General features: G+C 53.4%; 1 protein-coding gene across 1 annotated transcript in view; it reads right to left on the reverse strand.

Moving 5' to 3' along the window:
- LHFPL7 (LHFPL tetraspan subfamily member 7) overlaps positions 1-11,521 on the reverse strand; it is a gene marked incomplete at its 5' end in the record, with an annotated part of 58,901 nt that extends 47,380 nt beyond the window's left edge. The window contains 2 exons of the mRNA XM_079545160.1: positions 2,480-2,618; positions 11,234-11,521. Coding sequence (XP_079401286.1) covers positions 2,480-2,618; positions 11,234-11,521 — 427 coding nt within the window. The remainder of the gene's footprint in view (positions 1-2,479; positions 2,619-11,233) is intronic.
- Positions 11,522-14,521: the final 3,000 nt, after the last annotated feature.

Here is a 14,521-nt window from a genome sequence, read left to right on the forward strand (position 1 = left end):
AGGCTTTTGCTGATAAGGGACCAGGACAGGATTTCAGCTGTGCACTCATTTGCTCTCCCTCTCTACCAGCAATGATGGGCTGCAGCTGGGGAGTTGGAACCACCCTGCTGACCTCATATATAAATGGGGCCAGGTAGCTACCCAGCTGCTAAGGATGCTGCAATGTGGGCTGGAGATGAAGTGCTACAACAGAAATTTAATTTTAGTGAGATGGCACTATGCTTGGTGAGTAAGCCATGTCTCTAATCTCACATAGGCAGCTTTGTCTTTGCATGAAGGATGAGAGCTGAGCAAATATTCCTCTTTCTGTTGTTCTGCTCCTCGTTTGCTTTTTCATTAAGGTTCATCCTCTTAATATTTGCAAGGATGTGGATTTTTTTGTTGTTGTTCTATTTTGTTTTGTTTTCATGGAGTGCGTACCAAGCATCAGGAGTCATGTGTTCAGTGAATGGTGGCAATTAGCCTCACTTTGACCCTTGATGGCGTGCCTGTGTCTGCAGTTAATGCTCTGCTCTGTGTGCGTGAAGTTTCTATCTTCCTTCCATCTGGGGCTGGCAAACGTGGCTCTCTAAAACTAGCAGGAAAGCACTGAAAATGAAGCCTGAGCCCCACTGCCCTGTGCTGTGGGCTGCTCTCAAGATGTGCTTTGTGCTGCTCTCTGCAGTTGGGTTGATGTGAGCGTGGCTCAGGGTTCTGTGTGATGCAGTGCAGAGGCTGTGGGACTGATTTGGCTCTGCTGGTGCCTCTGCTCAAGCACTCTGTGGCAGATTCTGTGTTCCTGGCCCAATGCATTTAGGAAATTGGATGGAGCTTGTGCCGTTAGTGCTCTGCAGAATTCTCTGAGAAGGGGATACGGGAGCAAAATTCTGATTTCAGGGGGAATAACTAAAGGCAGACAGGATGGCACCTGTGGGGCCTATTGTGCTGAAGGGAAATCTGGGGAGTTGGGAGAAACATGGCCCCATTCTCAGTCCCGCTGCTCTTGGCATCTCACAGGGATTTTACTCCAGCAGAGCCAGCGCTACCAGAAAACTGCTCTTATTCTGCTTTCCTTCTCTGCCATGCAAATTCATATATCTCCAAATAACTGCTGTGCTCTGAGATAATGTGATTTTTGGGGAGGAGCTTCCCTTGCTTGTCACCCAACTGCTTGCTGGGCTGCAGCTGATTTCTAATGAAGAGCTTCCTCCTGGAGAGAGGTGGGGGGAACAGGGAGAAAAATTACAGCAGAGAAGGGGACGGCGTTTCTGAATCCAAATACATTAAACCACTTAATTCTGTTGACTCAGGGCTGCCTCACTCTGAATAGGAATTAATCCGCAGTGAACCAAAATTAAAAAGCACAATACAAAATGCTTAGCAAGGCACCACCAGGGCTTAAAGTAGCCCATTAGCTTGCTCGAACGTACCCAGTAAATTTTCATTTGTCAATAATGCTTAGAGCCTACAATTTATTTACAGCCTGTTCAATACAACCAAACCCCCCCCAGAGTGCCTTATCTGTATTTATCTGACACAGTCAGCTTCCTTTTCAGGGTTGCTTCCTCATCCCTTGTTTTGCCCCTGCTTGTCTCTCCCATTGCAGATCCAATTCCTTTGGGCAAAAGTGGTGTAGGATGACCCCTTCTCTGTCCCACATGGAGATCACCTGCAGGGCCTCTTGAGCCAGCTGCCAGGCGATCAGTATCGTGGCTGGGGCTGAGACCTCCCCCATCCTACACCCAGGGGACAGGGGGAGGTGATGGGAACCCCTACACTGTGGCCTCTAAGGGATGTGTTGGTCACCAGTGATGGGATGATGGGGAGGGGTGTGAGCAGCTGCCTCTGCTTGCCCACAGTGTGGCTGAGCTCCAGCAGCCATCACTGAAGGCCCCTCCATCTGTTCCCCAATCGGCTGCTGGGGGATGAGTCGCGGCAGAGACGGCGCCTAACAGGATTTCCTCCAAAAGCAGCTTGAATGTTGTGGGGCTGATAACGAAGCCTGGCAGGCCCAAGGATTCTCCAAGGAAAGGAGTTATTCTCAGGCACAGACATAAGGCGGGTGCTTTGTATTCCCAGCACGGGTCACATCCAGTTCAGCAGGCGTGAGTAGTGCAGGACATGGCCCATCTTGGGTGAAGGGCTTATGGAAGGAGTTTGTTCAGAGTTTTAACCACGAAGATTTGCACAAGTGGGATGGCAGATGTCCCAGGAGGCACCGATGGGACCCTAGGAGGTGCAGTGGCAGCCTGCTCTCTGCTGCTCATCATGGACTCCTACACAGGAGTCTGTACAGAGGGCAGTGAGCAGGACCTGCAGCCCAGGTTCTCTTACACAGAGGCAATTTCTAATAGACTTTATAAGCACGCATGCAGTAGGCAGTTGGTAAAGAGAAGGTCCGTTTGCTTCCCTCCCAGCACTGACTAGTGTTTGCAGGCACCTCTTGCTGTTGGGGAAACCCTGTCCTTCCACCCCAAAGAGCAAAGCCTCCATCACTTGCCTGCTGCTGTCTGCATGTAGCCGGCCAGAGTGCAGACTTTCCTCTCACAGGCTCCACTGGGCAGCAGGATGGCGACGATGGCCAGCAGCGAGCTGAGGGCCAGCAGGGCACAGCCTCCCGCACACAGCACGGCGCTCGTCTGGAAGGACACACAGGACAGTCAGCAAGGGGGTTCCCTGCCATCCCCACAACACCTCCCCACCAATTCCCTTTCTCCTATCTCGGAGTAAGAAGTGGAGGCTCTGTGTGGGTGCTTCTCCCAGTTCTCCTCCTTCCTGCTGCTCAAATTCACCACTGAATTGTGAGCCCGTGGTTCACTCATCACCTGGTCCCAGTGGTTATTAGCATTCAGATGATGGTGATAACGGCAACTGTGTTACATGCATGAAGGGCTACGTCACTAACAGAAGTGCCACTAGGTGCCTGCAATGCATGTCAGTGCCTCCACTGAGAGCTGAAACAAATCTCATGATGGTGCCTGCCCCTGTGAGCCCAGCAATGAGAAGGTGTTTTGCCAGCTGATGCTCCTTAGTGGGGAACCCATTGTTGCAAAGGTTTAATGGCAGCTGGCCCCACCAGAACATTCTATGGACTTTGATTTAGCTGCTTCTGCAACAGAACTTGGATCTTTAGGGCTGGTATCCAACCCCATTTGTGCTGTGTGGTGTTGCTGATGGCCAGGGGAGCGCCTGGTTAGCAGTGTTCTCTGGATGGGAAAGGGGAGGCAGCATGGCCCACAGCCTGTCCCAGCCACTGCCCAGTTCTGCTATTTCATATTCTGGTTGTTACGTGCAAGTGGCATCAGGACCTAAAACTAGGAAAAGCACTAAATTGCAGCAAAAAAACAAACAAACAAAAAAAAAAAACCTTGCATACAGTTGCTTGATAGCAGCACTGCTGCATTTTCTGCCCCCACTGCAGGTGGCATCTCTGCCTCTGTCACCAGGATGGTGCTGGCAGCAAGGTGGCTCCTGTAGCATCAAGGACACATGTGCCAGCATGGTGTGGTTGGGGTGAGAGGATCCATGGCAGGTGCCTCCAGCATTCAGCTCCTGGTAGTACTGGCTCCTAGCACTGCTGCTGGGACACCAAGTCCTGTTATTTCACAGCCTAGATCAGCTGTGCCATGCCACACAGGCAAGGAGGCTCTGGTAAGGATGCTGCCAGGCATCACCCCACTGAGCGCACTTCCCCCGGTGCTGTGTGGTGATTAAAAATCAGCATCATCTTTATGAGCTATTTTTACATCACAAATGCAATGCAAATGCTGTCCCAGCAATAAATTAATTCCTGTCATTTCCATCACATGACACAGCAGTGCAAGATAGAGCTACTAAAAGAAATGGGGAGGGTGTTTAGGCAGCGGCGGTGCAACCTGCTCCTCTCCAGAGCCTTTGGAGACCCACAGTGACAAAGTGCTGCTTTGGGGACATGTGGCCATAGCTGGCTGCTGGCCCTGCGCTCACCCCAGGAGCACCCAGAGGGCAGCAGAGCTGTGAGGGAATGCAGACTCAACAAAATAGGACTGTTCTGACCGGTGCCTGAATTTCATCCTTCACCCAATAACATGCAAACCACCCTCCTTTGCAGGGACCATTAATTATTTAGAGCGATGAATTTTTCAGCAGAAAGGGGTCTTGTGAAGCAGGCCTGCTTCTCTCCTGTGTGAAGCACGTTGTTTTTAATGATCTAGGTTCATAATTATGTTGGCACAGCTCCCCTAAAAACTTGCAGCTCCTGCTGGAAGCAATCTACGAGCTGCTGTGGCTGCTAATCCGCACAGAAAGGTGCAAAGGCACAAAGTATTTTCCTGTGCCGGCAGAAAAGGCACAAATTGGGTCGGTGCAGGTGTGCTGTACTGAAACAGGAGCCAGGTCTGGTTCAGGTGCTGCCACTGGGGTTTGTACAGGTTGATCACCTGTGTATCCAGTGAGTGGCCGAAAAATCACCCGATCCATCCAATCCCTTTGCAAAAGGGATTAAGGTCATGCTTTGAACGAGCATGTTGAAACTCAAGAGGGCAGGAGGCACGGGTAAATGGTGAGCAGTCTGACACTGAAGGGTGAGGGATGCTGACCTCCTTGGGGCAGAGGGTGTAAAAGAACAGAGTGGTTTTGCAGTGTGGTTCAAGTGATCACAGCGCTGCAGCTGCCCGAAACGGGTGGCAAAAGGGAAAGGCAGAGGGAGTTTCAGGGCAGGTTGTGAGCAGCCCCGCTGCAAGTTGCTGGTGTGTGATATTCAGAGCTGCTGAAACACAGGCTGTGAGCTTCTTTCTCCAACGTGCTGGTGTTATCACCCATAATTCCGGATATGTTCTTGTAAAATAGAATTTCTGCTTTTGTTGTTCCCTTTGCAGGTGCTTGTCTGGGAAAGGAACCCAAGTGCTCCTGCGTGGTGCTGGAATCACACCTGCAGATCAACAGCTGCTTCCTAAGGAAATTCAGCCCTAAGCCGGAAAGAGTTCATGGAGCAAAGGTACCAAAGCATAGCAGCTAAAATGCCTCTCCCCCCTGCTGCACAGCACGCCCTCTCTGCTCTCCGTGTCTGCTGTGTTTTGAGAGGAAAGGAGAGGATGCAGGAAACAGGACGTGAAGGCTGAAAACCAAAAATAGATGGGAAGCAGGGAAAACAAACACCGTGCACCAGGGCCAGCGCAGGCAGCAGCAGGAAAAGCCTATTTGTCACAGCAGAAATCTCAGCTCCCACCACAGGGCTGGCCGTGGAGGAGCAGGGCCTCGTGCTCTGCGGCTGCCTCACCCTGGGCTGAGGGCAGCCCTGCCTGCGCCGTGCCGGGATACATAAAGCCACGTCGGATGTTCTGCTCCCACTCCCAGGGAGATTAATTGTTTATCCCCAAACAAATGAATAGGCCCCTGGTGGGACTGTAAATATGTCATTATGTAGCATAGTAAATTCTGATTAACAGCGATCCCCTACCCGTTATTTTAATATTTTACAGATCTGACGCGTGCTGTAGCTGTGCCGTTCACTGAGCGATAAATCTGCTGAGGACGCCATTTCATTCACCAAAAAAAGTCAAAATTAAAATGTCACACAACAGCCACCCTGGGAGAATCACTTAATGTCCTTAATGAAAAGTTTAAAATACAGTTAGCTCATCTTGTGAAACCAGCATCCGTGATCTTTGCATCTTAAAGTGAAAAGGGCAAAAGGAGAGAACAAATTCCAGTGTGTTGGTGCTGAGAAATGGGATCCAGTCTTTGGCTTGACAGAGATAAACGGCTCTGTCCTTTGCATTGGATCTTTCCTGCTGAGAGGGAAGCTGGGCAGAGCTCCTGCCATCACGCCCTGTGTGCTGGGATATGCAGTGCCATGTGTTTGTTCATTAATGCTATTTATTAATTGCAGCTTGACCATCCTGAGAGCTGTCATCTCCAATGGGGCCACAGTTTGCAGCAGCAGGCTGAAGGTAAGGTCACAGTCCTGTTGAAGTGCTCAAGCATCTTTGAAAGGAGGGCAGAATGTAAGTACAGATAATAATTAGGAAAGGAAGGCAGGGGCTAACCAAGGAAAGGAAAGAAGGATGCTGGGCGGTGGTTGCAAATGTTGGCAGCTGGGCCCAGCTCTACTCTGGGGCTTGAGGTGCTGCTGGGTGGAGGAGGCATCACCACTGCTGTTGGAGAGCAAAGGAAGGAGGTTGGGGGAATCCACTGCAAATGCTCAGGCTGGTGTCTCTCTGCAGGGCAGCAGCAGCAATGGGGCAGCAAAGCAGCCTTCTCTCCATCCTGGAGGGATCTGCATGCTCCTGCATCCTGTAAGAGTCACTGCCATCAGCACCACGTGGCCACGAGGTTTGTCACTTCTCCCAGAAGTTTCTGTGAGTTTTGCTGTGAAATCCCCACTCTCCAGCCAAACCAAAGCAGGTGAGGCTGCCCTGTCCTGAAACAGCAGTGCCTTTACCTTGGGCAAAGGTGTGAGAGGAGATCTTGGTAGGGAACCACGAATGTCCACCTGGGCACAAGGAAGAGACATCTGTCACTGCAGGAAGCTGCGTGCCCAGAGGTGGGAGGATCGAGGCTCACAGCTTGTTCATATTTCCCCCACACGAGTCACAGAAACAAACATCCGCCATCTGGTCGGCATTAAAGTGGCGGCCAGGAAGAGGATCCCACACGTCCTCATCTTCTCCTCCCCAGCAATTACCTTCCTTTTAGCACCATCTGAGAGCTTTCTCCTTCCTATTTGATATTCCGTCTCCATCCCGCTCCTATGCGGATGCTGTTCCCTTCCCAGCAGCACTGGCAGTGCCTGCTGTCATCCAATGGGGGTGTGGGAGCCGGTCCAACCTCCCCAAACCGGCCCTGCATTCGCATGGGGCTCGGGGCAGAATGCTGCTGGGGGTGGCTGGTGTCTAAGAGTGGTCTGTGCTGGGGGGTGTGCTGAGGCACGGGGACAGAGGAAGCAATGAGTCTCCATTCCTCTTTTCTTTCTCTTTGACTGAAGGATTTGGTGGATGGGAGCTGTCTGAACACGGGATTCTGCTCACCAACCCTGACTCAGCTGCTCGCACTCAAAATTCAGCAATAACCCCTGACAGCTACAGCTAAGCCAGTCCTGGCCTTTCAGGTAACCTTCTCACTTGTAAATTAACCAGAGTTTTCAACACAAGCACCAGAAAGTTTAATGCTCAAGCTGACTGAAGAAAAACGAAAAGGAAAAAGAAAAAAAAAAAAAGCACGTTATTTTAATTAGAGAGAGTAAGAGACAGATAGTAAGTCTGATGAATTGTGGCTGTCTCTCTCTTCCAGTGCCATTGCATCTGGGGACACTGGAAAGTAGCTCCTAATGGCACTGCTTTATCTAAGAGGATGATGGATAGTAGTGAAAGAGGGGAAAAAAAGGGGAAAAGTAAGACATTAGCACATCAATGGTGTGCCTGTGACCTCTATCAAGGGATGTGAACCAACTTAATGAAATTTTAATTAGGCAGCAAGCGGTGCACTGTTGCTGGGTACTGAATCAGACCTTCTCACTCTCACTCAGTCATTATCTTTCCTCGGGATAAGCTCTTTTCCAGCACTGGCAGCAAAGCCAAGCTCCTTTTCTGGGGCCAGGAACGCCCTGCAGGTCTCCCAGCTCTCCCATCTGCTTCTCCCTACGAAGTTGTGGGAGAGGAGCCCAAAGGCAGAGGCACTGCAGCCTCAAGGGCGATGGAGGGAATGCCATGCCAACGGTGTCCTGCCATGTCACTGCCATCCTGTACCTGACTCTGCTCTGTGTCTCACAAAGGCCAAGAGCAATGTTTGGCCCAAACACACCCAGTGTGCCCGGGTGAAGCCCTTCCCTAAGTGTGAGGCCCTGGGCCCCCTGGGTTTGTTTGTCCCAAGGGCTGTAGGCAGGTGAGCCAAGATGAGCTGCTCATCATTGTCATGAGAAGCCATTTTTCAGCTGACTACAACCTAAGAGCACATGAGGAATCCAGTGCCTGAGCTGAACAAGAATGTGAATGCACGTTCAGCCTTTCAGCATCTTCTAATAGAAGGGAAAGCAGTTGTTCTGTGCATTTTCAATGGGCTTCCCTGAATCTTTTGGACCCTGCTATGGATGAAAACCCAGGAAACACCCACCCTGAGAACTCACTGGGCTGTGCAAAGCCTTCACCTCATCCTAAGTGGGTTATTTTGTACTGTGCTCCAGCAGGGCGCTCGCTGGCTTCATAAACAAATGGTCAATGTGTTTTCAACTTGAATATCATGGGCTGATCAGCTCCTGTTATTTTAGATTATGTGCTTGGCAAAGCCTGAAAATAATTGGAGACTATCTGGAAAAATAAAAATAGAAATTTGAAAGGAAGCAGCACTGGCTTCTAAAGTGCAGCACTGACAAAGGAGCACATGAGCCAAATGCTCCCACTGAAAGAAAAAAAAAAAAGCTACTCTGCACACTCACATCTGCAGGCGCAGATCTGGCACAAAAAAAGAAACACAGTGAGATTTGGGGAAGCAGCCCAGGGCTCCAAAGCTTGCCTGTTTTCCCTGGCTCTACCAGTTGGGCTGCAGAGAGCAGTCAGCGCTGAACCTCACAGCGTCCAACAGCTCAGAGTGCTCCCACAACAGATCCTCCTTTCCATCAATGGTTTGTGCACATCAGCATTGGTCCCTGCGCTGTGCCACCTCCTTGCCTGGCTCCCACCGGCCCCCCTTCTGGTTTCCATCAGCCCCTGAAAGGTCTCATCCTGTGTGAGCTGCCCCGGTGTCATCAGCAGCATCTCTGGTGTTGGAGTGGGCGCAACAGCCCTGCAGCCTGAGCGCTGAGAGGGTTAATTAAAGGTGCCCAAGACGTTAGAAAGCTGCAAAGTAATTATAAAAGGCAGCAGAAAAAAGCCAGCAACCCTAAGCAGACATGAAGGCCCTCTTAAGAGAAAAAAGGCATGTTAATTAACCTCTAGACATGATTCAAAGCATCATTTGTAGCATGATTACCATAATCCCCCAAGTGCAAACACACAACTGGCATCAACCATCAGTCACAGGGCTGAACGGTCCCCCACCCCTTCATCACATCAGCACATTTGAGCAGGGGATGGTGTGACACAGGAGACAAAAAGAATCTCACCGCCCAGAGATGGACATCACCGAATCACATCCCAGCTGTGAGTTGCTGCCACCCTATGCACTGCAGGTGGCCATGCTCCCAGGTGTGCTCTCAGCATCCCCCCAGGCGTGCCACCAGCTCTGCACTGGAAGCTCCTGAACCCACTGTCAGCTTTGCTTGCTTCACTCCCCATAGCCGCAGCTTCAAACCCTTCCTGCCAGGCTCTGCCACTCCATCAAAGGGCTGGTGGTTGCTATCAAAAGCTCCTAGATTCTCCTCCGCATGAGGATCTTGGCTTTCACTTAAAGGAGCTGCCCGCAGGATTGCTTAAAAGGATGGAAATGGATGTCACAAGTTCTGAAAGCAAAGAAAAAGAGAGCCACAGATTCCCCGAAGAAGAATCTCCTGCTTGATCTCACAGCCAGAGCTCGCAGCTCTGCTGGGCACCGACACGCAGGCGCTCACACGAGGGAGCCAATGCCACAGCCTGCCTGAGCCAAACTGCCAGGGATGTTTTGTTACACCACGCACCACCAAGCAGCCACCACTGGAGGTATTCTCACCCTCACCGTGCCACAAAGCTGGAGGGGGAGCACTTTTCCCTGCAACAGACGGCACTGCTTGTAGTTCATCGATATTTGGGAGGCATTAATAAAAGGCGACAAAGATGCATCACCAAAATCCCCTACAAATTCCACTCGGTACCACAGCATTGCTCGCCCCAACCTGGGGTGCTCGGGGCCCTGTGCTCCATCACAGCCTGGCTGTGAGGCCGTGTGATGGCTGAGGCTGCATGGAGCTGATGCTTATTCCAATGAGTCACTGCTGAGCTCCGTCCTTTATCTTGAAAGTTTGTTATTGCTCGGAAGTGTTTATCTGAATGACGTTTGCAAAAACATCTGAACAAAGGCCAACTTATGGAAACAATGGCATTTTTGCATGTTTTTATATAAGTAGGAGGGATTGTAAGCAGCCGGTTCTTCTCTTCACAATTCATAACATTTGTTTTTAATGACAATTTTAAGGACTGTGACAGGATTTAAGCATCGCACGCAGACCTGGAGTCCTTGGAGGCAGAACAGCACAGCTTCACAACAGCTGAGGAATTCAGCTACTGACACACATTGTGCCACAACCATGGGGATTTCACCCCCACTGTGGGATTTCCACAGCACTGCAAACTGGGGTGAACCAAAGTTGTGTGCTTGGGGCAGCAGCAGCAAAAACGTCTGAGTGAGAAGGTTGGAATAAAAGGAAGGGAAAAGAGGATGAAAGGGCAGAGGGGCAAGCAGCCTGTATCAGCAGCGCTGAGCTTTGTGTGCTGATGGTCCCTGTGCACACAGAAAGGGGCAGGCAGCTCTTTGTCACACCAGGACACCACACGACCCTACAGCCAACGGGGCAAGCGGAGGGACCTTGGCCTCCTTCTCCCAAACCCAGCAGAAGGGGTTGGACAGGCAGAGGAACAGCAGCAGTCCCCACATCCAGAACTGGTTGGTGGATCCGCGTGTTGTGGTTAGCAACCTCGAGCAACAAGCAATGCTCAGAGCCTCAGCAGGAAGCATCAAACCCTGGAAGCACCAAACCCTGTTGTTGTGTCCTGACTCCCTCCCATACGAGATGCAGCAGCTCACCCGGGCAGGTCGGGAGATGAGGGACGCGGCAGCCAGGATACGCCGGGACCGCGGCCGAGATGTGCACCGCGCCGGCACTGCCCCCAACCCGCACCGAGGCGCCCGCAGATTTCCGTGCGCTGCCCCGAGCGCAGCCCAGCATCCCCACCACGGAGAGCATCCTGAGCGTGCTTGGGGACAGGAGACGGGGATGCGGGGGATGGAGGGGTGGTTGGGAGCAGCACGGGAGATGCAGGGATGCACAGGGGAAGCAAAGGGTCTGAAGGTGATGCCGGGATGCTAGTGGCAGCACTGGGATGCTAAGGCAGGTCCGGGGGACAGGATGCTGGGGAGTCTGGGTCAGAACAGAGGATGATCAGATGATGACGGGGGGGAAATTAAAGCGGCGAGGAGAAGGAAAGAGAGATACCGGGGAGCCTGGGGCAAGTCTGGGGGGACGCAGAAAGGATGACGGAGAGGACGCTGGAGAACCCGGGGTTGGGCGGGAGCGTGTCGGGGAGGTGACGGGAGAACACCGGGGAGCCCGGGGAAGGACGGCGGGGTGCGGCGGGGCGGAGGCGCTCACCTGCCAGGAGCCGGAGGGGATGTCTCCGAAGCCGCCGGGACCGGCGGAGCCGTGGCAGCCGCGGGGCGGGCCGGAGCACCGCCACAGCAAGCCGAAGCCGGCGGCGGCTCTCCCGGGCGGCAGCAGCCAGGCCGGGGAGAGGAAGGCGGCGGCGCAGGCGGCCAGGAGCCCCGCGGAGAGCAGCGCCCAGAAGCAGCCGACGCCGCTGCACATGGTGCGTCGGCGGGGCAGGGAGCCCGTGCCCCGCGCCGCCCCCGCGCCCGCCACCGGCACCGGCACCGACAGCATCGGCGGCGCCGCAGCGCGGCCGCGCAGCCGCCGCGGCGCGGAGCGGCCGCCGGGGCCGGGCGCGGGGCCGGCAGCGCTGCCCGCGCCCCCTGCGCGCCGTCTGCGCGTCGCTCCCCCCCCCGAACGGGGCGCGGCTGAGGCCGGGCGCGGTTGCGACACCCGCGGCGGGCGGGGTGGGGAGGGGAGTCCCGCGGGGGGAGCGGCGCCCCGTCACCTGCGCGCACGTTCGGAGGGGTTACGGCGTTTCGTCGCCGCAGCTCGCGGCTCTCCGCGTGCGGAACGGCTCCGCAAAGAGTTGCCGTTTGTGGCGTTCTTTTCAGCGCCGAAAGCGCTGCGGCTCCTGGGCTGCGCCTTCCCGGGGGGCGGGAGGGGGGGTCCCTGCTCCGTGACCCTGCACAGCTCATCTGGGGGCGCATCGTGAAGGGATTCTGGAACGCACGCACGGTGCGCACACCCGATGAGCCTTCCGGACGTCCCCAGCACGGGTCCGGGTCCCGGAGCAGGGACAGCGTTACCATTGCATCGTGTGGCTTTCCCTACAGCGCGTGAAACGCAGAATGATCGCCGGGAATTGGGGCTTTGAATCCAAACGGTGCGCCTCCCAGCGCTGACGGGTTGGTTTTAGCAGTCACCTGAAACTTCACGGATCGGGCAGGTTTGGTTCTGCCCCGCAGTACGCGCTGAGCATCAGTGCTCGCGTCCCGCAGGTCTGACTGCTCTCATCGCCCCAAAGGAGCCCCCAGCTGCCCCCAAAGCGGGCAGAGCCCTTTGTAAACACGGCATAAAATCGTTTATTCTGCCCCAGTATCTTCAAACATGCTTCAGGCAGTTATTGCCCACAGAGATGAAGCAGAGATGAGGGTACCAGGACAGATTTTTGTGGAAATGGGAAGGGAAGGGAAGGGAAGGGAAGGGAAGGGAAGGGAAGGGAAGGGAAGGGAAGGGAAGGGAAGGGAAGGGAAGGGAAGGGAAGGGAAGGGAAGGGAAGGGAAGGGAAGGGAAGGGAAGGGAAGGGAAGGGAAGGGAAGGGAAGGGAAGGGAGAAGAAAAGGAAAAGAAGATCTTTCCCTTCAGATCTGGGCTCGTAGGTTCGGTGCCCGCCGGGCAGCCCGCAGCGCTCCGGTACCGCACGCAGCAGCCGAGGGCCGCGCTCCCTCTAGCGGTGCGCGCTGGCAGCGCCCCGAAGAGGAGCGCGGAACGAGCCGCGCTTCGCTGCCGAGCCCTTGGACGGAGCACCGGGGATGCAGCGCTGCGCTGCTTCTGGGGATGTCTTGCTGCACGGGGATGTGTCCTTTCCTCGCATTGAAAAGCGCTGTGCGCGCTTGTAAGCCTGTAACTTCGAGGAAAGTTCACAAGGGACAAAATCACACCAAGTGTTCTTTTCCCAGGTTCCCAGGTTGGCAGAAACACACGGAGCTCAGATGCCCCAGGTGCAGCCATCCTGCTGGGACTGCCGTGTTGTGTTTCACACAGTTCTGCACTGCGCTCCCACGTTCACGTTTTGCCCCTGACGTGTCAGACAGCCGCCCCCCAGCCCTCACTTGTGCCAGTCCCCCACCTGCAGCAGGCCTTCCTGCTCAGCCACACGCTCAGCGGCAGGAGACGAGGAGGGACTGCAATGTTTGAATGGAATCACTTTGGTTTCCTACGTGGGATAATTGCCTTCCTTTGAAATCCATTCATATCCATTTCTGTTACAGTGTTCCCAAAGTAGTGAGAAATGGACGTATGAGATGGAATCCCAACACCACGTAAATGCGTGCAAGTAAACGAGTGCCTGTTCTGTTCGTTTGGTTCTCATTCATTCTGTTCTCTTGTGAGAACTGGAAAAAGCCCAAAACACGGTTTGTTATACATGTGGTTTTCGAGTGCTGTAATTGAGCTGGGCAGTTCCCTGTGATTAATTATCTGTGAGTCAAAGACACCAAGCTATCAACAAAGTCTTGTTCTGCTTTATTAATTCTGTCCAAACAAGCACATCCCACGTAAATCTTTTCATGTACAAAAGCTTGTTTAGTTTGCAAGCTATAGAGAGGGAAAAATTACCAAGCAACGATACCTTTCTATTTTCCTTTGAATACTTTAATTTAGGGAGGTGTCCTCGAACCGCTCTGATGTTGGCCAACCTATGTCCTGAAGTCATATTTCAACTGATTATTCCGTTAATTAATCTGTCATGTTCTGTTACAAACTCCACAACCTGATGCTTCTCATGTTCCCCGTTCCAATCTCCAGGGTCTGAGGCTGAAAGATGAACCGTGGATTGGAGCTTCAGCCTTTCTGCACATTCCCAAAAGGGGGAGATAATTTCAGTCCAGTAAATGTAATTCATGCCAAACATGCTTGTAGCTCGAGGTTTCATCAATTATCTAGGATCTGATAAAAAGATAATTGAATTATCCCGAGGCCTTTGACAGATTTTGGATTAGTCTGTTGGAAAAGGAGCCGCCGCTTGAAAGTTAATTGCAAAATAAAAGGTCTTCTTCATCAGGTGTGATGGGGGATGCCTACAGTTTACCCTCCCAACAGCACGGTGCCAGCTGGCCGGGTCCCTGCCAGCCCTGCCTTCCTGATGGCAAAACAGCCACCTCACAGCTGGCAGCGCAGCCTCCTGGGACTGCGTGTCCCAGCATGGAAGGGTCCGGGCTGACTGAACAGAAACATCCAAACCAAAGCTGTTTGTTAGAAAGCTTGCTCGCTTCCACCACCGCTCAGCTGTGTTAGTGGTGACCCACGGGCCCGGCAATAGGAGGAAGACGTGTCAAAAAAAGGATCAGGCTTCCATAGGATGTTCACCAGCAGCGGCAGCTCAGCCATCTCGTGACTCTGCAATGCAGCACATCCTGCCTCAACCCCAGCAAACACAGTGAAAACCTCCTGGTGACCCGCAGGCCTGGAGCCCCTCAGCACTGCAGCGCAGGCAGAGCCGGCAGCTGTGCGTTGCCCTGGGGATGCTGGAGGTCAGGCTGGGGCGCAGCTCTGGGTTCCAATGCTGACAGAT

The sequence above is a fragment of the Tetrao urogallus genome (genome assembly GCF_951394365.1).
Source record: "Tetrao urogallus genome assembly, chromosome: 20".
Lineage (NCBI taxonomy): Eukaryota > Metazoa > Chordata > Aves > Galliformes > Phasianidae > Tetrao > Tetrao urogallus.